General features: G+C 51.4%; 2 protein-coding genes across 6 annotated transcripts; one reads left to right on the forward strand and one right to left on the reverse strand.

The window, feature by feature from the left end:
* Positions 1-480: 480 nt before the first annotated feature.
* CEND1 (cell cycle exit and neuronal differentiation 1) lies at positions 481-18,184 on the reverse strand. 5 transcript variants are annotated; one of them, XM_083862762.1, is made up of 2 exons: positions 18,094-18,184; positions 481-8,762 (listed from the first exon to the last, which is right to left on the reverse strand). In XM_083862762.1, the coding sequence occupies exon 2, from the start codon at positions 8,602-8,604 to the stop codon at positions 8,212-8,214; it is 393 nt and encodes a 130-aa protein (XP_083718888.1). In that variant the 5' UTR covers positions 8,605-8,762; positions 18,094-18,184; the 3' UTR covers positions 481-8,211. The 5 variants fall into 5 exon arrangements, with proteins under 5 accessions (XP_083718888.1, XP_083718889.1, XP_083718891.1 ...); XM_083862763.1 differs by lacking the exon at positions 18,094-18,184 and adding an exon at positions 17,964-18,072; XM_083862765.1 differs by lacking the exon at positions 18,094-18,184 and adding an exon at positions 16,655-16,826.
* Positions 17,529-25,464, forward strand: LOC310910171 (NACHT, LRR and PYD domains-containing protein 3-like; the record flags this gene model as incomplete). The annotated part of the gene is given in 9 exon segments (XM_083862629.1): positions 17,529-17,688; positions 21,727-22,037; positions 22,427-22,463; positions 22,711-24,031; positions 24,571-24,581; positions 24,584-24,740; positions 24,954-24,997; positions 25,000-25,126; positions 25,251-25,464. Coding segments are annotated over 9 exon segments (2,382 nt in total).
* Positions 25,465-26,296: the final 832 nt, after the last annotated feature.

Below are 26,296 nucleotides of genomic sequence, written 5' to 3' on the forward strand. Positions count from 1 at the left end.
GGGGTGAAGGCTGGAGAGCAGCCTGCAGGATAGAGAATCTTTTGGATTGGAAATGTTTCCCCTGTGTCTCTGGGTAAATCTATGATTCAATTTAGTTCCTGTCTGGGAATAACAATAATCATCCTCTGCCTGCTTTCCCTGGGCAGGCTGGAGTTTATCTGGGGCAGGAACTGCCTTTTCTCACAGTTCTCCATGGGCTCACTAATCCTAGAAAACGTTGAGCCTTCAGGGAACAGACATAGAATCTGGGAATCATAGAATGGTTTGGGTTGGAAAGGGACTTGAAGCTCACTTCATTCCACCCCCTGCCATGGGCAGGGACACCTTCCACTATCCCAGGTTGCTCCAAGCCCCATCCATCCTGGCCTTGGACGTGTCCAGGGATGGGGCAGCCACAGCTTTCTCCAGGCAATCTCCAGAGGGAGGCACAGCAGGTTCCACTCACACCCCCAGGTACACGAAGATGCTCACGGGAGGAATTATACAATCTCTCTATGTGTGTGTATATATATCTACATATAGTTTATTTCTCACAATCCTGGTAAGAGTTACAGGTGTATTTGGGAATCATTTACAGTTTCACAGCATATGGAGTGGCCATACAGCTTGTGATGTGAGTAACATACAGTGTGTAGAGAGCACACGATTCCGACCCATCCACCCACCACTCACACAATGGGTTTCCAAAGCTAATACTAGATTCAGCTACGGAGAAAGCCTGGAAAATGTCAGGGTACAGCGTTGGGTGTCGTACAACACTGTCAGTCACAATGGGACAAGCTAAACTACTTTAAATTTTCAATCTAGTATTTCTAGTCTACCTGCATTATTGCATTTATACGCTTTTTTTGTTTTCAAAGTCAAAGTAAATAGAATACTATATGGGAAAGGAAAAAATTCTTGACTATTTTAGGATTTGAGCTGCAGCCCATACAAAGTGTCCATAGAAGCATAGACAAGATTATAAATTCAACAAGGTATAAATTAGCTGAATAGCTTTGTGTGTAGGTAGGTGTCCATTTCCCTCCAGGAAATGTGTCTAGCAGCATATTATTTCTGAGAGCAAAAAAAAAAACCCAAACCTGTATGTTGAACACAGGTAAAGATGTGTAAGTGACAAGCAGGTCTGGTTGTACAGGGAAGAAATCAAGGTGTCACTTGGAAAATTCCTATCGTTTGGAAAACACACTGACTCAAAAACCCACTGACGTCATTGGAAAGGTGCCTGAAGCTTCCAAAGGAACAGCAGGCATTTCAGTCTGACTTCCAGGGGCTTTAGATCAGTCCCTGGAGAAGTAACAGAATCCAAACAAACCAAAAACAAAATAAACATCCCCTGTAATCTGACCTTCAAGTTCCCTTCCTACAATTTTAGTTCCTCCACAAACTTATAACCAACCTGCACCTACCACTGGAAGAGAGTTGGTTTCCTGGGGAAGTGAAACTGCAATTTTTAAAGGCTTCAGTTGAAACAGTCCTGGGAAAAGGCACCAGGGTAATGACGGGCTGCTCAAACTCAGTAAAGCCAAATTATTCCCCTGTTGGTTGGTTGATTTTTAATCAAACAAAATTTCGTGGCACCCTTGTTCTTATCATCTTGGCCCCAGAAATTAGGCTGCTTGAAACAGCCATGGCAAAACCAGGGATACAATGCAGGACTTGACTGGTGGAAAGGTGATTAAAGATTCCTCTTGTCCCGGTGGGAGCTTTGGTGCTGCAGCATCATCGCACAGACAGAAAGAACCTGTCATGCTTGGGATGCTGCGCTGGGGCTGAGAAATAGAAAAGTGATGGAACTGTTTCAGAATTGCAAGCTGGGAACAGCCAGAATAGAAATGGAACAGCCAGTCCAAAGCCTATTTAACCCGAGATATACTTTTCAGCAGAAAAAAAATCAATTCAATTTGAAGAGCATCAAAGAGCAGAGGGCACAAGTCCCAGAGTAGTAAATATCCAAGCACACAATGTCCAGAGGAGGGAGCAGAGCTGTAGCACAAGGTAGATCAAAACTCATGAATTTGAAAAGCCAAAGGCTCTGATCTCTCACAGGGTTTTGAGGCCTATTATGGTGAATTGAATGAAATGTGCATTTTAGAGGCCCAGAAGTCCCACAGTTGTCTATCCCCAGTGACAACTGATCAGCTCATTCAGATAAGACAATCCTTGCACTTCCTGCACCCTCACCCCTGGCACTACAGCTGATCCTTCCAGGCCAGCAGAAGTACATGTCCTCGACTTCAAAACTTCTTTTTTCCCCTCTGTTTTTGGTGCTCCAGAGGGCTGAGGGAGCTCTTGGCTGCAGCCAAGTGGAGTGTGTGCTCACACCACGTTAGCCTCTCCAGCAGCGAGAACACCTCACACCTGACTGATGGGGAAGGACAAGAATGGGATCTTCCTGGGGATTTGTCATCCATTACAAATCCTGTGGCAGACGAGCACTCAGCCTCTTGCAGACTTAGACCCTCAAAGGTGAGGGCAGATCAAAGCTTCACACATTCTCTGCTGTGACACACAGTCTGGGGGTCCTGCACTGCCTGTATTTTTGGGGGCCACCCAAAACCTGCCTTAGCCAACCCAAAATCTGCCCCAGCCTTGGCTATGGAGAGGTCACATCTGCAGAGCTGCCTGGGAAGTAAGTAGGGAAAGGAAAATCAATACAGTGAAGTGGCCAAAGAAGGAGGAAAGAACAAGCAATGAATCAGATCAGAAACCAGTGGAACCCCATAGTTTGCAGCAGCTGAAGATCTGATGTGAACAGACATCCCAGGAATTAGGGAATTTAAAAGGAAAGCAGGTTACAGGGCTGGACTGATGTTCTCAAAAAGAAGAGGAAAAAGTGATCATAAACCCACTTTATTCAGTGGATTAAACCCCTCAAGCGTTGCTGGATGGGGGCCCAGGCTCCAAGGCTTTTTGGGGCTGTCATTTGAGTGTCTGTCATAAGACCCAAAATGTGCCAATGGATCCTCAGCATCAGCAGATTTCTTCCCAAAAGAGCGAAGGACCAAATACCTGCAGTATAAATAGCAGGAAAGATTCCCAATTCCAATGTCCCGCATTGAGAATTTACTGGAATATACAACTGTTATGCTCCAGATCAAAGCCAATTCCTCTTCATGGCAGGAAGTGCCCAAACGGTGCATCAGAACTGCAGCCAGCTCATGAACATGATGTGATGCTCCATCCTGCCCCTATGGACCTCTCCCAGCTTCATGGTGAAGGGAATGACACCACAGCAAGGCCTGGGAAAGGAATCAGCATTCCTGCTCCAGCATGAAGGATGGACCAGGAGGATCCATCCAAAGGGAAGTGAGAGCAGGCTGCATTTGCAGTCTTTGTCATAGCAAAGCACATGAAAAGAGAGCACAGACCCTCCTAATGTCCTGGCAATTCCCCTTAATAATGGAAGGTTGATTGTCGAAAACTTCAGGTATTTTTCTAACCCTTTAACATTGCACAGAGACAGCAGGAATTCATCTGGAAAAGGCAATTAGTAGAGGTTAATTTGCATGGCACCAGAGCTTGTAATTTTTGCCTTTTTCTGAGGGAAAAAAAAGGGGGAAGAGGATATAAAAGTTAGCATATCCTTACCAAAGCTATTAAGATAATTAAATAGTGCTTTTTTCTCTCCACTTCTCTGCTCTGTTCCATGCACCCGCTCAGAATCTTCACTGACTTGAAGCTTTCCATGGAGCTGATTGAAATTCTAAAAATTTCACCTTTCAAATATATTTTTTCATTGCCTTCTTTTTTTGGTTTATTTCTCAAATAATCATTTTCCTCTCCAATCTTCAGCACTGTTATTTTCGACCAATTCTAAGAATAGTTATAAGGCTGCTGAATTCTAAAGCCCAGTAGCGTTTCCAGGAAAAGCAGGGAATATTTTAAGGTATAAGTCATCTCTCACCAGCTTCAGGGGTTTTTGGTTGCACTGTTGTTGTTCATACACAAATCCTGATGCCAGTATAAGCAGGGCTGCCTTGGAGAAGAGACTTCCCTTATGCTCAGCCTAAGGAACGTTTGTGTCAATTTAAAAACAAATGTGTGATTGAGATGATTTTATGACGACCTGTGATCATATCCCTGGTGCCAACAAGAACTCAAAGGCCAGAGCATGGTGAAGCCAATGAAAAATTCCCCTTCTTTTCAGTATTCTATGGATCAACCTTCAAACATCTGTCCATCGGACACAAATGGATGTTTAATTTATCACCCAGCCTGAGGGAACTAAGAAATGCTTCAGGGCAAGTAATTGTTGAGTGCTTTAAGTGAGCACCTGCAGGAATGCGTTCTTACTCTCCCAAAAATGCTGCTGCATTATCCCCTGGCTGCCAGATTTGTTTTCATCCTGCGGCAGCACTGTTAGGAATAACAGGATTTATCTACAGGGTATTAAATCAGTAGGAAGAGGAAGCAGAAGCATAATCCATTTCATCTCTCTTAAAACAGAAGCAGCAAAAACCTTCTACTGAGTTGTCCAAGACAGCAAAATGACATCTTTATATTCAACTAAAATTTATGAGTTCCTAAAAAGAGATTGAGATCGGGTGCAGTGATTCAATTGAGAGTTTTGGTGATAAGCTGAAAGGTCTGAAACCAGTTTTGCCAATATTTAAATTATCAACTTGATCAAAAGAGTAAACTAGCAATCTAGATCTCTTCAAATCCCAAGCACAGACTCTGATTAGTTTTAAATGTTAATTCATTCTCTCCACGGAGATGTCACTGGAAGGACTTCATACCACAAAAACCACACAAAAGAAGGACATCAAGCAAATAACGGCGTGTGCTCAGTACGAGAAAAAGACAACTATTTATTTAGCACAGCGAGGTCAGTCATTTAAGCCTTCTGCTTCGACAGATTTGGGGCTGAGAGAGGGGGATTTGCTCCCTCGGCCTGGAGCTCGCTGGACATTTTTGGCTCAGTAGGAAAGCACTGCACAGCCTGGCACAGTAAGGCAGGACAGGAGGTGTTTGCAAGTCAGGGCTGCGGCGTGCTGTGGCATCTATGCTGGATCTGCCCGGCTCAACACTAGACCCACACTCAGAAAAGCACTACAACACAGTCCAGGATAGTCTAAAAGTGCCTCATTTTAATGCAGAGAGCCCACATGACTACCCAGAGGGGGAAAGCAGGGGCTCAGGGCTCCAAGCACACTGCACACTCAGCAGTTCACCAGCCAAACATTCCTTGCACTGAGGAGAAACCACGACTGGAAAGGAATTCAGGAGCTGCACGACGTGGTGGGAATGGCACACAAAAGACATCACAGACACTTGGTTTGAATGCAGGGAACTAAGGAAGGGGCATCTCCGGTTTGGATTCTCTCCCCCTCCCAGGCTGCAGCAATACAACACAAAGGTTTGTACGCACACACACACGCAGGATGTGCTTTAAGGCACGCACACACACAGACACAGACAAGTGTTTTCCAAACCAAACTGCCAAAGAAGTGGGTTCCAGATGCTGAACCTGAACAGCAGACTGTTAAGTGATCACAGGAAGTGGAAAATCCCTTGGGAACAGGACAGACCATATTCAAAAATCTCCCACAAACAGGACATACCAGGTTTGCTGTGTAGGGAAGGCTTGAATGAGCGATGTGCCCCGATGAGGAGCTGCAGCCCCCTCACCATCTCTGTGGTGTTTCTGGATGGAACTGGTGGCCTTGCATCTGAGTGCTCTAAGGGCAGGCAGGGTTTGGAGATGGAGAAAAGGTTAAGGCCATTGGCTGAGAACTGTTTTTCCCCTCTTCTGTTGCCAAAGGTGAAGACAAGGAAATAAAAACATTTTAGAAAGTAAACTGGAGATACGGGTGAAGCAGGTGCTTCACTTTCCTCCCCCAATCTATCTATGCTGGTCAGGGCAGAATAGAATGATGTTGTGCCTAATGTCACACACTGTTAAAAACAATCCTAGGCCAGAGCTAAGAGGGAGGGAGCGGATAGAAAAGGTAGAAACATCTCTTGAAAACAGAAGTCACTGTCTGAAAATCACTACCCTACTTGGCAAAACACGAACCAGAGCAGGAGAGGGTGATTTCCCTTCCTTCTGAGCAATGCAAGCAAAACTCCCCGTGAAAACTTTCCTGCAAAGTTGTGCTTCAGAAATCTGAGGGGAGAGGAGGACTCTTCTGCTTCTAACCCTTCCTCAGTCTGTAAGAGACACACTGCTGCTGGGAGACACATCCACAGCTCATGCCAAGTGCTTTAGGCTACCAGGATCTTACCTGGAGCTGTAGCCCTGCTTTCCAAAACTCCTGTGAGCCCAACATGCCTACTCCTGTCTCTGTGCTGGCAAAGGTGGAGGCATCAACCTCCAACTGCACCAGGACACAGTGTCTGACATTCCCAGAGGCCATACACCTTTGGGAATATTTTCTGAGCTCACCATAGGAGTAGCCATGCATTTCAAGACCATGTGCATTCAGCAGGTCAGATTTGGAGGTAAATTAGATAGACATGAGCCAAGAGAAGAATTGCTAGGTCAGGTTATACCCCCTCACCATCCCATGTGCCAGAGGCAGACACTGCATAGGCAGCACCTGAGGAATGCACATCTACCTCTATCCCTGCAGCCCCTGAGTTCATCCCTCCATCCATCTCAGTTAAAGGCGCACAACAGGCTCTGTAACAGAACTCACCCCACGGTGTCACTGCCTTTTTCTAATCATCACTCCTGCCCCTCCCTATGGGCTGTGGCCACTGCCGAGCTCCCACTGGACCTCATCTAATCTCTGACCCAATTTAAACCTAAAATGTAAGGGGTTTTTATAACACTGTTTTGCAGCAGCCAAGGGAAGCCTAATGGAAGCTTTCGGAGGCAGATCTCCTCACCTCTTGCTGTTTAGTGCTGAGCATCAGCCAAAGCACTAAACACCCTCTCTCCTCCCCCTCACAAGGTCTGGCATTAGAGCCAAGGTACTCACCCATGAAATCAGGCAGCTCCCACGGGCTGGGAATTTGTTTCCATTTCCAAAGTGTGGGTGAGTTACAAATCCCTGCTACTACCGTCACAAGAGGGAGGTAAGAAATCCACCCAGGACAGACTCCAGTGCCCTTGAAAGGGGTTTCCCTGGTACAAAGCAGGTAGATCACTGTTACTCTCATGGGGTCTCAGGTCCTCTCTGCCCCTAACACCAGCTCATGTCTCCCCCTTTTCCTGTCTTCCCATGTGCTGAGAGACCATAGCTTTCAATGGGGGAAAAAAAATCCAGTAAAAGGCCTTATCCAAAGCCCTCGCAAAAGAAGAACATAAATAGTCCAGCCAACCTCGAGGGAGCTTGGACTGAGATGAGACCACAGCACCCTGCAAAGCCCAGCCTAACTTTAGGAAATACTAGATCCAAAACAAAGTCTCTCTATCCCAAACGCTGTCCATGTGACCCTGGTGAGCCCTGGGATCCTGAAGGCTGCAATGGGACTTCTCTGGGCCACAGCACAGCCCCTCTGGTCACTGTCCCACTGGCAGCTCAGCCAGGAGAGTGACCTGATGTGACGTCCCAGGCTCACACTCGGCTCTGCCAGGCTCTGCAGCCTCCACCTGCAGCCGCCCTGGTTCCTCCGGAGCACTTCCAAGGCAGGTGTTCCAAGATGGGATGATGAGCAGCAGATACACAGACACCGATTAGGGATTGCCCGTGGCTGTTGGCTCAGGGAGCTGTCTCTTCCCTGCCAGTGCCCTTGTACTTCCCTAATCCCAGGAGGGCTGGAAAAACACCCCCAGCCCAGCATCACAGGCAAGCCAGGCCTTAGCACTCCCCTTCCATCTTCTTTACCACAGCCCAAGTTAAAAGAGAACCAAACAGAAATCAAAACACAAATTGGGACTCCAAATGGGACGTAGAACACTTTGGACTTGAAAACAGGACTGCAAGGGTAGGGAGGGGTTAGTTCCCAGGGAGGACAGCAGGGGAGGGGAGGGGACACCGTCATTTACACCGATCAGGAGAAGCTGTAATCTATACACAGTGGTATAAGCCAAGATATATTACATGAAAGAACACACTGAGTGCATGGAGTTACCCACAGCGGGTCAGACTGGCACAGTTGTCTTGAACAAGACCCTGGAGTTGCAGTTGGTGTTTGTTGTTGACTTATCTAGCTCGCTCTCTCTATATATAGCTATGTATAGAATTTCTCTGCATGCATTTGTCTCAAAAGGAGCTGTACAGCTGGGCTGGGTTTCTCATCCCCACCCCGTCTCGGTCTTCATTTTTTCCGGGCTAGGAATGCCACTCCCACAATCACAGCCAGTGCAGCCACCGCCGCTCCTCCGACGATGATCAAGGGCTTCATGTTGTCGAAGAAGCTGCCCGGTGACTCCTCGGAGCTGTTTCCCTTGTGGTCAGAGTCAGGGGACTGGCCGCTGGCCTCCTGCGTCTCGGTGGCAGCGGGGCTGGGTTTCAGGTTGCTGTGGTTGTTGGCGATGGCGGCATCGCTGCCTGCCTTCTTGGTGGCCGTGGCAGGAGCAGGCTGCTCTTTGGGGGCCTCCTTCTTGTCTGCATTCGTGGCAGGCCCAGGGTTGGGTTTTTCCGGCTTCCCGGAGCTGGCGGCCTTGGCGTCGGGTTTGTTTCCGCTTCGGACGTTGCCTTTGGAATCCATCCTAGGGGTGCTGTGGGCAGCAACTGGACACACGGGGCTATCCCAGCTCTTCTGCCTCGCCCGGCTACTGCAGGAAGCAGAGGAGCTCAAGGGCAGGGAGCAGTTGTCTTGGGATGCTTGTTATGCTGGCAGTGTCCTATCTGGGCATGGTACAGCACCTGGAGGGGAAAGCAGAGCAAGGAGAGGTGAGTGACAGGGCAGAGCAAGCCAGTGTTGCTCTGGCTGAAGGTGACAGAGAAGGACAGAAAGGAAGACTGGAAAACTGTTGGCTCCTTCTTTCAGAACTGTGAACTCCATTCAAAGCATTTACTAGAGGCTCTGTGCCTGTAACAACCACAGAACGAGAGAATGGCCTGGGTTGGTATGGACCTTAAAGCTCACCTTGATCATGCCACAGGGAGGAACACCTTCCACTGGATCACAGGGCTCCAAGCCCTGTGCAGCCTGGCCTTGAACACTTCCAGGGATGGGGCAGCCACAGCTTCTCTGATCAATGTGTGCAGGAGCCTCAGCAACCTCACAGGGAAGGATTCTTTTCTCATATTGAACAGGAACATCAAGCAAGTTGGACTGACTGTCATCTATGGCTGCCATATCTGGGCATACATAGTCCAAGTCCATCCTGGCTGTGTGTGTGAGGCCATTAGTCAGTGATGACAAACTCACATCCAACCAATTAACCTTACTTTGCCTTAGCTCACCCTTTCCATTCCTTCTGGGTAAGGAGAGAACACTTTGGTCTGTGGAAAAGCATATGGATAGATCCTCTCTGCCTTTCTCACCCTTCCTTTTGCAGCACTATCCCAAGGTCCATTTAGGAAGTGGTTAATATGTGATCTTGTGTGATACTCTCCCTCCAGATGAGTATTGCAGGAAAACCAGGATTAGTTCCTCACAGGTATCAGGCATAAAAGGATTATTGCAGACAGAATTTTGGTGGAGCAACAGCAAAACAAAATGCCAGATCCTCAGCTGGTGCAAAACAGAGAATTGACTGCATGGATTTACTGCAGAGCTGGATCTCTTGGTGATAGAGACATCTCACTCCTGTCCCTCCTTTCAGGGTTTGCTGGACTTGCCCATGGAGATAAACAGGATGCTGGTGATCAGCTGGGCCTATCTTTCCCAGGGAACTGGTGGAAGTGGTGAACATCATGGCTGCACCACGGGAATTCGGCAAAGGCACAAAGTGGGCTTTGAGGGGATGTAAAACTACCACAACAACCTCGCCCCACAAACCTGGCAGGACAGGGTGAGCTGAGGATGGAGCTCCTGTGGCTGCACTTCCATGTGATGGGAGGAGAGGACAATGCACTGGGCATTTTGCCAGCAGGCTCTGGAAGTTCAGCACCACATCAGCTCTGAGCTCGGGAAATAAAGAGCAACCAGGAGGCAGCATCAGATCCGAGCCGCTGGCTGTGCTGGCTCCCTGCTGACCTTCAGGGCTGCCAGGAGCCTGCCGGGAGCTTTCTGCCTGCTAAGTGAAATCAGAGCTCATTGTCTGGATCAAGAGCTGAAGAGGCTCCTCAAAACTCTCAGCCAGCGAAGGTTCCTTCCACAGCGGCTCAGAGGGCAGATCACTCCTCTAATGACAGGAACAAAGTACCAGGACTGCAGCAATGATCTGTGCTGCCGACTCTTCTGGAAAAAGGGCTGACAAATGTGGGGCTTTCATCTCCATTTAGGCAGGAATGGAGAAAATCTCACAGAAATGACAGGTTTGGGACTAGAGCAAAGCTGAGCAAGACCTTATGGCTCCTAAGTGTAAGATGGAATCACCTCCCTCTCCTGCTCTTCCTTGCCAGCCATTGCTTGGTGGCCACCAGCTGGTCCAGTGCCAGTTGGCTGGAGCAGACTGAAGGAACTGCAGCACTAAAATCATGGAATTCCATAGCTGTCACAGAATATCCTAAGTTGGAAGGGACCTGCAAGGATCTTTCAGTCCAGCTCCTCACACTGCACTAGGCTTGGTGACCATAAACCCCTCGTATTTCTCACTGACTGCAGCTGAACAGTGCTTGCATTCCCTAGTTTGTGATACAAAGCCCTTTTGAAAAGCCCAAACTGTGCCTCTCTCACCGTTTGCTAAGTTTGTATCAGACACTTTGACATCCTGTACCACATCCTGTACCACCCCGGATGCTCACCCAGCTTCAGACCTCACTGGAGCTTGGGGCTTGGGAGGGAAACAAGGGCCTGGCCAAGTGCAAGAATATTTTCCTCTCTGTGCTTATTCTGTAATATTTCTGTAGATATCACCTGCCTCACCTTTCCCTATGCTTCCAGAGGGCATCCATACTGCTCTATCAGCACAAGCATTATATAAATCCAGGGCTGAGGCTGCACACAGTCACTCCTGGGACTCTGCACCTCTGGTTTGGCACCAATTTATCCTTTTTTTTTTTCCAATCTGGTTCAATAAGACACAAAGAAATAGTAAGTTGAGCCCACAACTGAAATGGGCTCATAGTTTAAAGCAGGGAGAGTCAGATTAATTGTGGCATAAATATTAATTTACCTTCTTTGTCGCTTTGATATCAATTAACTGGGCCACTCACACACTCTGATATTTGTGTGGTTACAGCACATGGACCAAGCATTAGACTTCTGCTCTTTTCCTAGGAAAATCACGAGGAGATCATGAGGTAAATCAGAGAGGACAAACTCACCTTTTTGCTGAGAAATGGGGACCCTGTACAGTCCAGGCACCTCAAGGTTTATCCACACCCCTCAACAACCCAGATTCCTGGGTGCAGGAAAGCTGGTTTTGCTTGGAGCCCACGCTGGGCCATGGAGCTTTGTCCCTGCACTGCCACAAACAGAATTTCCTGATTCTAAGTGCATTTCCACTAAAAGCAACACAAACCCCTCATGCAGCTTAGAAAAGGTTTTAAAAGATGTAGAAACCAAACTAAGCCAAAAATCAATATTGGCAGTTCTTAAGTGCCCGCATAAAAGAGCTTTTGTCTGTGGTTTTCCATCACTGCAAGTAGCAACAGGATCACCCAGCACCTCTCCAGACCCTCTGGCCTGGCTCCACCTAATCCTACAGCTCCTGCGTACCCTTAGAAGCACATCCTCTTCTATCTCAGTACTTAACCTTCTTCTGTGTGCTCTTAGCTTCCTACCTTGGGAATCATCTCTCCCCTCCATCCTGTACTTCCAAGGGCATGACCATGGGCTCATTTTTAACCACCTCTGTCTCCCCTGGACTGAAGAAAGAGGTGCTTTTCTCATTTCCAGAAACTAAGCCTGCACATGAGGGTTCCCCACATTCCTTTGCCTCCTCCTCTTCCCTCATTCCATCACACCAAGTTTTTCTCTAATGACACATTTTCCTACCTTTGCTTTCTTCTTTGCAGCTCCTCACATCTTTTTATTCCTCCCGTCTCCCTTGTCAGCTGCTGTCTCTGCCTGTCTACCCATTCCTCCCCCTTCCAGCTCCCTCTCTGCCTCCTACACAGGCAGCAGCACTTGGGAATAAGATTTTGTGGGAGACAGGCTTCATTCCCTCCCTTTTCCCTGCTCCATGCTATTTCCATTTAACAGTCAGTTAAACCTTTCAGGAAGGTTCTCATTGCCAGCAGCTAACCAGCTCTTTCCCAAGCTGGGAAGAGGGAGCCGGAGTAATAAAACCAGGGATGATAAAGGAGGAAAAGGAAAGCCTTCCAAATTGCTGCTGCAGCAAAGATTGGCACACAAAAGCCACAGCTCCCCTGGGATGCTCTCAAGGTCAGTGCAGTCAGACTCACCCAGCGCAACAAGCTGCCCTCCGCTGGAGCAACAGGCTAGTGGAGGAACAGCTTCCCTTGGCTCCCTGAAGGGCACCTTTCCTGCCTCAGATCCCAGCAAATCACCAAACACATCTATTCATCTGTCTCCTGTGTGCACAGATGAAAGCTGCATCAATCCTGCACCGAACGCAGTGGATGAGTCATTGCTAAGCTGTGCCACAGCACAGCTCCATCAGGATGGCCCCTTCCCTCTGCAGGGACCAGCCCCATCCCAGCCCCAAATCCTCTCATCCTCTCCTACTGCTTTCATTTGGAAGGAGAAGTCAGTCACTTTGCAAGACTGAGGAGCTGCTCCAGGGTGTGGGTCTGGGGTGCAGTGGGAAGCTCATCCATAGGGTTTTTCCCTCTGTTATGAAAAGCAGCACATTTCCATCAGGTCCTTGACTGCCACACTGAGACTGGCAGCAAGGAAGGATTTATCAACACAGTGGGGTTATGTATCAGGATTTATCCTGCAACAAAGGTCCACCCCTACACTCCAGGTGTCCTCCAATTGGAAACATCCATCTTGGAAATAGCTACTGACCACATCTGACCTGGAGCAATGCTGTGCAGAAAGAGCCAGAGATGGGAGGAAACACCTTATCTTCAAATCCTCCCCCTTATCTCCTAATCTCCTCTTCCTTTCTTTGTCACTCCTGCCTGTCTGGAAGAAAGGCACTCATCCCCTTGTGCATGGGACAGACAGGCCTTTGCTCTCCCTAAGGAAACAGCAGTTGCCACCAAAGGTGGCTCTGGTGCAGCAGAGGGAGCTCCTTTCCCAGTACTCTCACCATCCCACTCTCCTCCACCTTCTCATCTAACCCCTAAGGAATGCAGCTTGGACCACCCTGTCCTTTGGGAAGTGTCCTCAGGGCTCTGTGCCTGTCCCCTCTGCCACATGTGGAGTGATCTGTCAGGGCTGGAAGGATTTGTGTCTAGTCCCTTCCTGCAACTGAACTGCATTCCCAGTGCTTCAACTCCCTATTCCCAATGAGGAAAGCCAGCATTTCTCCCTTTATCTGAGCTGCTGAGAGAACAAACATGTTAAAGACAGGGAGATGCCAAGCAAGCACCCAGGAGAAAGACAGCAGAGTAGTGACTAAGCCTTTCCCCATGCCCAAGAAGTGCAGTGAAGATGGATGAGGTAATGCACCACCTCTGATATTACCATAAATTTTAAAGCAGCTTTACATAAGGAGCTTGTGTTCTCTCAGCTGCCATGAGCAGCTCCCCAAGGAGGATTTTCACTCCCTTCCAGGCTATTTCAGCCCCCAGCTCCTGACGCAACACACGGCAAACGTGATACAACGCAACACAAACCCCACGCCAGCAGAGTCACTTGCCACAGACACTTCTAAACGGCTTCAGTGCTGCACAGCCAGGGACACACTGTACAGGAGCCTGCTGTGCTTCCCAGCCCTCCCAAAGCCAACCCTCAGAGACAGCAGCATCAAGTCGCAGCAAACACTGGTGACCCATTTCACTCTGATGAGATATTTATGAATCTTTTTCCCAATCTGTTGTTTGTTACTCCCCACATCCCTCCCCCCGTCCCTGGATTAAACATTTCCCTCTCAAACAGACCTTTGAATCTTGTTGTGGAGAGTGTCAGATGCTGGAAGTATTTTAGCAGTGGCAGCAGCCTCAAATCACTGCCACGGGGGGAGATCTGCCAACCAAGCCTCTGCTCCACGGCTGCGGCAATTCCTGCAGCTGCTCTGAGCCCCAGCATGCTCCTCACTGGTCCAGCTCGTGCTGGCAATGACCAAAAATCTGCACCCACCACCCCCACAGCCCCCAGAGTATGGCCAGAATCCCCCTTCTCACTCCCAGTGCCACCAAGCCACGTCCCCTCTCCCCAGGCTGGGCAACGCATCAACACTCAGAGATTGGGTTGTACCTGGCACCAAGGTGAGGTGTGGGCACAGGACGGGTTCCTGTAGCCCAGCAAAGGCAGCTTTGCCCTCCATTTGCAAAGAGAAGGGCTCTGGGATGCAGACCCTGGGCCACCAGCTGCACAGAAGTTTGACACCATTGCCAGTGTCCCCTGTGGAGGCTGCCCAGCCATGCTGCCCACATAGGTGACACAGCACTTCAGTCTCCCCACCAGCAAAAGCCCAGGAACAGGACATATATGGTCTTTTTCTGCACCACAACCTCTGCAGATGACAAGCTCTGTGCTGAACGTCACCTCTGCAAGCCACACACATCCTGTCCCCAAAGAGCTCCTGGGATGGAAGTGGCAGACATTTTATTCTCTGAGAGATGGAGGCAGCATTGCAGACACACCACACTCCTGCCAGGGGCTCAGCCTGTGTTCTTTTGGGGAAGGTTTAACCCCAAACACAGCTCCACCCTACCCTGGTAAGACACCCTGTCTGTACAGAGCCATGTGCACAGCAAAAACCAGGCACTGCCAAGCAGCTGTGGGAGAGAGAAGATTTTGTCTCCAGCGACATGCTCCGACTGACTCCCCAGGGGTGGGCACTGAGTCACACCTGGCACAGCCCTGGCCTGCTGTCAGCAAGAGAAGTCACACCTAGCACGGCCCCTCAAGTGCCACCAGCCCCTCCATACAGCTGCACTCTCAGACACATAGCAAAATAATTTCTAGGATTTGACAGAATCTGGAAATACTTTGCAGAGGCTGGGTGGGAAATACCCTGCTGCAAAACCTGGCTCCTCAGGGTCCCAACACAGTCCCCAAGCCTCCAAAACAGAGTTCAGAGCACCTCATTTTGCTGTGCTAACCCCGCTTTAATCTTGGGTTTGAAGCCCAATCAGACACAAAATCAAATTCTCTTTTTCCCTGTATAGTTCCATTTCTTTGAAGCAGAGCAAAATTTTAGTTTTTACCCTTCAAAAATCATGAGGAGTTAGATCTTGAGCCTCTCTCTGGCAGAGCTGAGCATCCCTCACCCCAAGACAGAAATTAAGGGAACAAAGGAAAGGCTTCTCAGCCAGGATGACTTTTTTTTCCCATGGCAGCTGCTTCTCAGGACACTGGATCAAAGCACTGGAGCAATAATGGGGAACACTTTGGGAGACACCAGAGCAACAGGAGTCCTGGAGCTTTAACCCACGAGTGCAACACCTCACAGGGATCAGGGCACATCCTAAACTCTACCCTGGGCAACTCCTCATGTTTTGACTTTTGCAAACACACTCAGTTCATTTCTTTACAATGTTTTTCCAGCCCTCCCAGAGCCAAAAATTCAATTCTAGTAACACTCTGGCTGGGGCCATGGGGCTTGTCTTGGTTCTCTGCTCAGCTCTGGGTCTGTGGTGCCAGCTCAGGGATAATGTGACAGGGTCAGCAAACATTCCCTGCCTCTTGGAAAATGGTGAATACTCATTCCTTCCCACCACAAAGCCCTGCTCCTTACCCCCGGGCCTGCCAGCACTTGGGAAAAGCCTTTGGGAAGAGGGCAGATGCTTCCAAATTGGGGTGCTGCTCCCCAAGCAGCCACGAGCCAGTCCCTAGCTGCAGGAGGCTGATTCCCTTTCTGACAGATCTTGCTTTTAAAGTGTCTTCCTCCCAGTCCTGTGTCCCAAATTCAATTTCCACAAGCAAAAAAGGATGAGAGATATATGTGACACAGTGAAATAGCCCCAACCACTGCAGGAAGCAGCAGCAAATTCAACATCCCTCCTCAGTTTATGGGCATCCTAAATCCATCCTTTCTGCCTGATGCAGCATCACCCCCTTTGTGGCTCAGCTGGGGTCAGCAAAAAGATTCTGGAAGCAATTCCTGACATGCAGAGCTGGGTCTGGAATCTGGCAGCCCCTGGATCTGCAGGCATCAGCCTGAGAACTGTTGCTCTGCAGCTGAAATCTAAGAAGGCACTGCAGGCAGACAAGAGGCCAATTCCACATGAGGCAGTGACCTTCCAGGGAGGCTCCCCACACTCTCTGGGGTAAAACCCATCCCTTACCTTGTGCAGCAACACCAGAGCACTTTCCTTCCTGGCAAAAAGCTGGAAAGCATCTGGGGAAGGATGGCCAAAGTTCTTCCAGCATGGAAATCCCTGCTCAGGGAGCCCCATCCCTCCCTCCATCCCATCTGCCGGCCCCGACACCTGATCCAGGATGGGGACAATGTGCCAGGGTGTTCTCCAGCCCTGCATCCCAGCAGCCTGCCAGGGGATGAAAATGCACTTTTAGGGGAGAATTGGGATTTCTTCCCCCACCCTACCACAATATCACAGGGCTAGATGCTGGTGCTGGGCACCGTGGCTGAGAAAGGAGAGATGGAAAACACTGAAGGTCAAACCTGTGAAGGTCAGACTTTTGGAGGTCAGTCCTGAGATGGAGCAGGGAGCTTAATCCAGCATAGTCCATCCTCCCTCTCCTGACGGCATCCTGCCCAAGCCCCACCCAGGAAAACAAGGATGCGGCGGGGAGGTTTCCTCCTCTTGTCCCAATGCCCAAGTTTTGCCAGCCTGACCTCGATTCAATTTAAAAAATCATCTTCATTCCCCCTTTGCACCTCCCCAGAACTGCCAGAGGGACAGAGAAGTAAACAGCAGCAAATCAACAGGTCCCTGAAAGCACACATCACAGGGATGCACATGGATGCGCAGTGAGCAGGGACATCAGATTGCAGAGCCTGAGACATTCCCAGGGCATTCCCTCCCTGGAAGCACCCACCGTGACTCAGGAGGCCTGGTCTGATATCCACCTGTCTCCCACTCCTTTGGTGCAATATTCTCCCTTAAAACAGGTGCTTCTGCCTCTGACATCTTTTTCCCTTTGGGGATTTTTGGGGCAGATTTCTCTTTGTGAGCTCCTCTCCAGCACAAGCCCAGGGTCAAATCAAAGGATACACCCCCTAATTGATCTCAAATTCTCTCTGCCCAACAAAACAAACTCCTTTCCTCGGAAAAGGTGAAGGCTGAACCAAGCAGCTGCCCGTCCTGCTTCCCTCCTGCCTCAGGACCGACAGAATTTAACAGAGTCATTAAATCCATCCAGGCAGAGCAAAAGGCGAACAAATCCCACTGCCAACGCAGATGGGAGGGGGAAAGCAGCTGGAAAACTGCTCTGAACATTTCAGGGAGGTGCACCAGCTCTCCTGCCAAGGCTGGAGCGGCTTAGCTCGGGATGCTGCTTCCCCTCCTCCCTCCCAGCCCCCCTGTTTCCGGCACATGGCCGGCTCCGCTTCCCCGTCCCTGGCGCCCCCCTGCCTCCGGAGCGCTGCTGCGGCATCCAGGGCCTCTCCTTCCCGCCGGCTCAGCTCGGATCGGGCGGGAGGGCTCCGCTCGGGCTGGACGGCACAGCCCGCAAAGGCGGCGGCGGAGGCTGCAGGTACGCGGAGGCAGCAGGAAGCAGCGGGCAGGAGGCACCCGTGCGTTTGTAGAAACAGCTTCTGTGGCTGCCTGACCTTCAGGCAGCAAAACATGGGAGCTGGGAGGGGAAGGGAGCCGCTCGGGGCCGCCCATCCTCACCGTGCTCCTTGTTCGGTCTCAAAAAAGCACTTTTTGCCTCTTACGGGGAAAGCTGTGAGGTGCCTGCTCCAGAGGCAGCCGGCGTGGCAGCCCCCGGCCTCCATCCCAGGGGGCTGCGAGGAGGTGGACACTCACCTTGAGCAGGTAGCTCCACGTCTCCATTTCGCTTTGTCACCCTGCGCAGGACATCCGCACGTCCCGGAGTCGGGAGCCGGGAGCCCCGGCCCTTCCACCCCGCGCCCCCCATCCCAGCGGCATCCCTTACCTCTGTCCTCCGGCAGGACGAGTCACACCTTGGGAGCTGGCTCTTGCGCAGAGAGGAGGGAGGGAGGCAGGCAGAGGTGGTGGGGGGGGGAAACTTGGGAGTTTCCCACAATGCACCTCTGCAGACTGCATGAAGATGGAGAGCAGGGAGGGGGGAGAGTGCGCTCCAATCCAGAGGGAAGGGCTGAGATCTGGAGGGGCAGGACGCCAAGGGGGAGCCAGAGGATGGTAAAGGCAGCCCAGTTGCATCTCCGCATCCTCTGTCATTTGGGGCTGAGCTGGCTCAGCAGTTCAGGGCTGTCCCTGCAGCACTGACCCCTCTGCTGCTCCATTTGTTTCTCCTCCAAATCCTGCCTGGATTTGCAGCAATTACATGAAACATAGCAGCAAAGTGTGGGGGACACACTGAGAAAAATACCTGGGAGCACACCAGCCTGATAAATTGGGATGCCTCTGTGTAGACCACAGGCAAAAGGAGTATGAGCCTTCTCCCACCAGGATAAAGGATTTCCAACTGAGATGGTCCCTGGCAATGAGTTAAGGAATGTGAAACTGACTTGCGAAGGAGAAGCTCTGCACAGTGCAGGGAGGACAGTGAAATGCTGCACCTTGGTGTAGTTCTGTGCCAGCTCTGCTTCCCCTCTCCCCAGTCTGCTCCTTGTCCCAGCAGGCTGGGGTTTGACACCCCTTCCCAGACCAGAGCTGGGCACACAGCCCAGTCCTACTGCAGAGCATTGTCAGCCAGCCAGGCACTGCCAGACACAGCCACCTCCTCCTCATCTGTACCAGCTAAAAGCAAAGAGCCCTCTCTGTTACAGCCTTACCCCCGCAACCAGGTACAGGGCTCAAATTCCCATCCCTGTGTCACTTCCTGATTATATCCTAAACCTCAGCAGCTTCTGGGATTGTCTGGAGCTCCTGTAGCTCTCATTTCAGAGCTATTCAGGCTGTGTGCTACTTGCCCATATGCCTCCATCAGTTACTTGGGACCCACCAACCAGCCCCCAGTGCCCAGCCAGGTGCATGTCATGTTTAAAAAATACTCAGGTTGCTTACATTCCATTGCAAAGAAAAATCCTGCCTGCGTTTGAAGAGTGCTGCAGAATGAGGGGCTGGATGAAAGAACCCAAATCTCCCAGGACAGGCTGTGCTTCCAGGGGCTGCTTTGGGATGCAGCCCTCGGGGCAGAGATGAGCAAGGTTATTCCTCCTGTAGTCCTTGGCTCCAGGAGCCGGCTTGGCTCAGACAGGCTGGCACGGACAGGATTAGCTGTGGCTGATGCTGATGTTCCCTCTGTTCCCTGTCTGGTCCTGCACCCAGCACTGCCAGCACTTCCTGCTCTTTCAGAGACTTGTGCCAGGCACAGCCAGGACCTTTCCATGGCTCCAAACAGCTGCTTCCCCTCCCTAACACCTCCCAAATCTGCTGCTCTCCTGCTAGTAGCAGAGGGGCTGAATTCCTGCAAAACTGCTGAAAATCCACACTTTAATGCAGGTGACACCCCCCAAACCACTGCTTCCCTAGCAAAATCTCTTTGCTACTTCTGTATCAGGCAGGAATACCCTCAAGGTGGCAGGAGGAGGAGGAGGGAGGGAGCCTCCTGCAAGTGGGAATCACCCGGTCTTGTCCACAGAGCTGAGGGCAGGGGTTCTGGCAGTGGTTTCCTTATGTTCACAACACACTCTGCCTCTGCCTTAGGAGATAAACAGCCCCACGTGATGCTCTCACACGCCTCCAACCAGAATTTATGTTATATTTAAATTCTGAATGTAAACCTTTTTTTTTTTTTTTTTTTTAGCTGAGGTAGGAAAAAGGGAAGTGAAGGAAAAGCTGTAAAAACAATAAACTTCTCCTGTCTCCCCATCCCCCCTAACGCAGCAGCACAGGCACAGCAAGCAGCAACCCTGGCTGAGAGACAGCAAGGTGAAAATGGCTTTTTCAAGGTCAGAGGCAGTGGGAAACTTTTAGAAACAGTGCTGCTCTATTTGCCCCCTCCCTCTCAGCTCACAGCACCTCCCAGGAGGAGTTATCAGGGATAAGGACAGCCCTGGCTCCTGGGGAGCTCCCCCCTGCAAAACCCACAGGGGAATGTTGGTGGCAGCAGCATCCTTGGGAAGGAGCATAGAATCATGGAATTGTTCAGGCTAGGAAAGCCCTCTGAGATTATCAAGACCAAACATTCCCCAGCACTGCCCAAGGCTACCACTATCTTGTGTCTCCAGGTGGCCCATCCATGTGGCTTTTAAATCCCTCCAGGGATGGGAAGTTCACTGCTGCCCTGGGCAGCTGTGCCAGGACTGGACAACCCTTTCAGTGAAAGAATTTTCCCCAATATTCAGTCTAAATTTCCCCTTGCACAACTTGAGACCATTTCCTACAGAGAGAAACCGTTATCCCCAGATTTATTTGACATCCTGCAAGCAGGAGGGACAGTGTGATGTCTGGCTCTGAGCAGGGAAATAAGGAGTCCATAAGGAGTCCTTAAACTCCCAATGTGCCTTAAAACATCCTTTCCCCCTTTCCCAGTATCCCTCACAGGGAGCTTTGCTAAGCACATCAACCTGAAGATTTTATTTTTTCCATCATGGAAAGAAAAGCATCACAGAAAATTAAATCATCAAGAGGCTTACCCTCTCCTAATCCAGACACAGGTGCCCTGTTCATAAACTGGAGGAGGCAAACCAGGAGAGCAGGTCACAGCAAAGGCTCACACCCCTTTCATCCCTGAGCACTCAGAGACCCGAAAGGAGCCTCTCTCCTTTCCTAGAACCCCAGTTACAAACCACCCATGGCTGGAGAGGGGGGGAAAAGGCCACACACCATCGAAACGGCTGCTTTTGGGCAGCACTGTTTGTTCTTACATGAGACTCCGGGCAAAGCGGGATGAAGGACATTTCTCACAGTAGAATGATTTCCTGCTGCAGCCGAGGTGGGTTTGCCTGACAGCAGGAAGTCCTTGCAGTGAAAATCCAAGCCGTGCTCCCCCTGGAGTACTATTAATAGCCTGGAATACTGAGCAGCCTCACCTGGAGCCTCCCCACCACCTGGCATGGGCCTGAGCTCTGAGTTCAGTCCTGGGCACTCCTAGTTGAAGCCTATGCTGGGGTCAGACTCACCAAATCTGTCCACCCAGCTCATCCCTGCAGTCAATTACATGCGCTTGTAATTCCTCGATAAATGTGTTGTTTAAAATGACAGAATGGTTTGAGTTGGAAGTGACCTTAAAGCTCACCCGGTGCTCTCAGCACTTTCCAGCAGACAGCGGGGCACATTCTTTCCTCTTGGGATGGGGATTAAGGATGTCTCTGCTGAAATCTAAGCTCTGAAGCCCAGGGACAGTGCCTTTGTCCCCTGCAGCATGACTCAGAGACTGCAGGTAGCCCTGGGGAGTTGCATTTGCTCTAGGGATGAGGATGATCAAACAAGAGTTGATAGATCAGGATCAGGAGCCAGAAGAAGAATGTCCAACTGACCAGAGTGCCCAAATGCTCACAAATTGTGTCCTCAGTGCCCCAGCCAGACGGAGGAAAGCAGTGAGCCTTGAAATAGGTGGCTGCTGGTGTGTCAGGAGCATGGCTGGGCTGGAGGGGAATTGGTCTGGGCTGGGGGCTGACCCTGCTCCTCATGGGCACAGAACACAGGCGGGACAGCAGAGAGCACATGGTGCGGGAGTCCCGCCAGGACAGGGAGCTGGGCAGCTGTCCCAGGGAGAGCCCATCCTTCCACAGCCACTCCACCACCCTGACCATCTCCAGGGAGCCTGGGAGCAAGCACGGAGCCAAGGATGGAGCCGTGGCAACCAGCCAGGGATGTGGCAGCGCCGGCAGCGGAGCAGCCACCGCCGGCACCACGGCGCTGTTTGAACCTGGCAGAGACGGGCAAAGCCCGCAGGTCGTGGTGCTGCTGGGGGCCCCGGGGATGGGGAAGACAACCACGGTCAGGAAGGTGATGGTGGAGTGGACAGAAGGGACACTCTGCACCCACTTTGACTTGGTCTTCTGCTCTGACTGCCCTTGTCTTCTGCACAGCTGTTACAGTTCTGCCTGCTTTATCTCAGCTGAGGTCAGGATGAAAGACACAGGAAACGTAGAGTCGAGTTGGGTCTTGGTTGCTTATCATATCTTATCTATTTCCAGTATTTACAGTCTCATTAAGCATGAGCTTCAATTTGCTTTCATTTTAAAGAAACGAGATGAAATGGAGACTTTCTAACTTTTACCAAGGCTATTTAGGAGATAATTAGCCAATACCAAAGTGACACCTATATTATTTATGCTTTTGACCCAATCATGACCATTCCAGGTCTGCAATGCAGACATCTTTCACCCAATTAGACAAAACCACCCAAATCCGTGAAGAAGGAAGAAGAGGGTGAGGAAGAAGAGCTCACACAGCACCCAGAATCTTCCATCTTGGTCCTCACACTCTACTATATACCCAAACCCCAAAGTTAGGTTTTCACCCTGTGAGATCACACAACACCATTCCAAGAACACACCCACTACCCCAGTGCTATCACAAATCTCAGAAGCCTCTTCCAAGGCCTCAAGTTAAATGCAGTGCCTGCCTGAGGGTCAGCACCCCTCAGCCCAGAAAGCCTGAAATTTCCACAATCCAGGGTTCCAACACCAACCCATTGTCCTTGCCATGGAAGCCAGCGTGGCAGACCTGGATTCACAGCGCTGTCCTGGCCTGCGAGTGCCAGCTGGGAAAATCCTGGATGACCACAAGAGGATCCTGTTCATTTTGGATGGCTTCCAGGCGCTGGGGCTTTCCTTGGTTCAGCCCAAAGCTGGGCTGAGCTCTGACCCCAGGGAGGTGAAGCTGCTGGAGCTCAGCCTGATGAGTTTGTTGAAGGAGACAGTGCTCCCCAAAGCCTCTTTGCTCATCACCGTGAGGCCAACGGCTCTAGGAAGCCTGAAGGGTGAGTATTCCATGGAGATCCTGGGATTTTCTGCAGCCAGGAGCGGGGAGTATTTCCACAGGTATTTTGAGAAGCCCAGCAAAACAGACATGGCCTTCAGGTTTGCCAGAGGCAAGGAGATCCTCTACAGCTGGTGTGTCATCCCTGTCAGGAGCTGGACCATCTGCACCATCCTGGAACAAGAGCTCTGTGGGAAGAAAAACCTCCTGGAGTGCTCCAAAGCCAGCACAGGGATGATGATGTTCTACCTCTCCCAGTCACTGAAGCACAGGGACAGGGACAACGCCCAGATCCTGCAGCAGTTCCTACTCCAGCTTTGTTCCTTGGCTGCTGAGGGTGTCTGGAAACACAAGGTCCTCTTTGAGGAGAAGGAAATCAAGAATTGTGGCTTGGACCAGCCAGGTCTTCTCCCCTTCATCCTCAGTGAAAAGATCCCAGGGAAAGGAGAAGACCATGGCTCTGTCTATGCCTTCACTCACCTGCACCTCCAGGACTTTTTGGCAGCAATGTTTTACATTCTGGAGGATGATGGGGAAATGGTCAGCACCTTGGGGAGTCTTGTGAAGGATGTAAATCAGTACTTAGAAAGCTACAACAAGTCCAGAAAGGATTTGAATGTCACAGTGAGGTTCCTCTTTGCTCTGGTCAGCCAGAAAGCCATAGAGCACATGGACAAAACCACTGGGTGCAGTATTTCACCACGAGCCAGGGAAGAGCTGCTGCAGTGGCTTCAGGGGAGGCACAGAGGCCTCTCCCACCCTGGCCAAGCACTGAAGCTTTCAGACATGGACACTTTGCACTTCTTTTTCGAGACCAATGAGAAGAGCTTTGCACCAAGTGCATTCGGTCATTTCACTGACCTGGACTTGCGAGACCCCAAGGTGACCCTGTACGACCAGATGGCTCTTTCCTTCTGCATCCAGACCTGGGCTGGGCTGGACTGTGTCACCCCCCAGGGATGTCCCTTCCACTGGCAGCATCCTCAGGCAGAGCTGGATGCCAAGTCAGTGCCTTGGTAAGTCCTGCTCCTCCTCACTTGAATGACCCAAAAGGGCAAAGATTTCTCTTCCTCTGCCCCAAAGGATGATTCAGCTCTTCCCTCCCCAAAACCAGCTTGGCCTTTCCCTGTGTGTTTAGTTCCTCAGCAGAGCATTTACTTCCTCCTGGGGAGAATGAGGAACACATGGGCTTCCCCATCCACTGCCCACTGTGGGATTGATGGTGATGGAGCTTCTTGGCTCCACCTGGCCAGGCCCCCTGTGCCCACCTGTCACTCTGGCTCCCCTTCCCTCTTCTCCCTCACAAAGGGAAATCCCTGGTGCTGGAATGTTCAGTGCACCCTGTGATTCACCTCACATCCATCTCCCGGCTGGTTCCAGCAGCAATGCTCCAAGTCCTTCACATCTGCACAACCAGCAAGGTCCCTCCGGAGGAGCCCTCCCGTGCACTGGAGGCTCTGCTCGGGGTGGGTGTTGTCCCTCAGGTTTGGTGGGCAGGTGAGCAGCCAGCACAGGTGAGGTGTGCTGAGCCCCCGTTCTCCGTGCTCTCCCACAGGCTGCAGCGGTGCCGCTGTCCCAGAGCTGCTGCACGGAGCTGGCAGCGCCGCTGGCGGAGCAGCCTGGCCTGGCCCGTCTGGAGCTGGGTGACAGCTCGCTGGGTGACAGCGGCGTGCGCCTCCTCTGTCAGGGGCTGCGGACTGCGGGCTGCCGCCTGCGCATCCTGCCGTGAGCACCCCCGGCATCCCTCGGGCATCTCCGGCCTGGGAGCTGGGGACGTGCCCCAAAGGGACCCCGTGGGGTGGCATCGTGCCTCTGTCCCACTCTTCCAGGCCAAGGAGCTCCAAGGTTATGGCTCTAGGCTGGGGACTGCCACCATGGTGGGAGGGCAGTGAGGGCACTGGGGAGGCTCTGAGGGTGTTTCCCGGGGGTTCCCACCAGGCTGCGCTATTCCCGCATCACCAGCGCCTGCTGCGAGGACCTTGCCGTGTGCTGAGCACAAACACGTGCCTGGAGGAGCTGGATTTGTCCTTCAGCCCGGGGCTGCACGATGCCGGTGTGGAGCTGCTGTGTCAGGGCCTCCAGCACTGTGCCTGCCCTCTACAGACACTGCGGTAAAGGGGCTGCGACATGGGCCAGTGCTCCCTCCTTCCCAGCCAGAGCTTTCTCCTTCCCACCTGCAGCAGCTCAGCAAGCCGAGGCCAAAGCCCTCCTTCCCTGTTCCCCTGGCTCCCACAGCCTGGGGAGCTGCCGGCTGTCGGGTGCCTGCTGCCCAGCCCTGGCCACGCAGCTGCTGCAGGGGCCCCGTCTCACCTGCCTGGACCTGAGTGACAACGAGCTGGGAGCCCCCGCCGTCCTGCAGCTCTGCCAGCAGCTCCAGCATCCCACCTGCTACTGCAGAGCCTGGGCTGAGGGCCCTGCCACGGCCCCTTCCATGCCCGGCATTCCCTGAGCTGGGGAGCAGAGGCTGCGGGACAGGCAGGGCTACACCTGGAACCCGGCTGCTTCAGCACCTCCCTCCCCACAAGCTCCAACACCTTCTCCTCTTTTCCTGCATCCTCCATGCCCAGGGTGAGCACAGACTTCAGCCACGCCCTGCTGCAGGAACTGGACACACTCTGGAAACTGTGGCCCTCCCTGAAAATCAGGAACCTCCCGGAGCATGATGTGTGATTTCAGGAAGTATTTAAGGGGGCTGCTTGAGCATGTAGGAAAAAAATTAGGGAGGCGAAGCTCTGTTTGAACCTAGAATGGCCAATTCTCTAAAGGATAATAAAAAACGGTTCTACAAATATATTAATGGTAGAAGGAAAGGCAAGGCCAACCCTTGTTCTCTATTGGATGAGGGAGAGAACTTAGTAACAGCATCTGAGGAGAAGGCAGAAGTGCTTAATGCCTTCTTTGCCTCAGTTTTCAGTGGGACGACAACTTGCCTTCAGGACAACTGTCCTCCTGGCTTGCTTGGTGGTGTCAGGGAACAGAATGGTCCCCCCAGCATCCAAGAGGAGGCAGTCAGAGAACTGCTGAGATGCTTGGATACTCCTAAATCTGTGGGCCCAGATGGGATCCATCCCAGGGTGATGAGGGAGCTGGCAGATGAGCTTGCAAAGCCACTCTCCAGCATTTACAATCAGTCCTGGCTCACTGGGGAAGCTCCGGGTGACTGGAAACTGGCCAGTGTGACACCCATTCACAAAAAGGGTGGGAGGGAGGATCCCAGTAATTATAGACCAGTCAGCCTGACCTCAGTACCTGGCAAGATAATGGAACAGTTTATACTGAGT

The sequence above is a fragment of the Zosterops lateralis genome, assembly GCF_965231275.1.
Source record: "Zosterops lateralis genome assembly, chromosome: 6".
In the NCBI taxonomy this organism is placed as follows: Eukaryota; Metazoa; Chordata; class Aves; order Passeriformes; family Zosteropidae; genus Zosterops; species Zosterops lateralis.

Coding starts and splice junctions, on each gene's coding strand:
- CEND1 (XM_083862762.1), bottom strand. CDS start 8,604: ATGGATTCCAAAGGCAACGTCCGAAGCGGAAACAAACCCGACGCCAAG.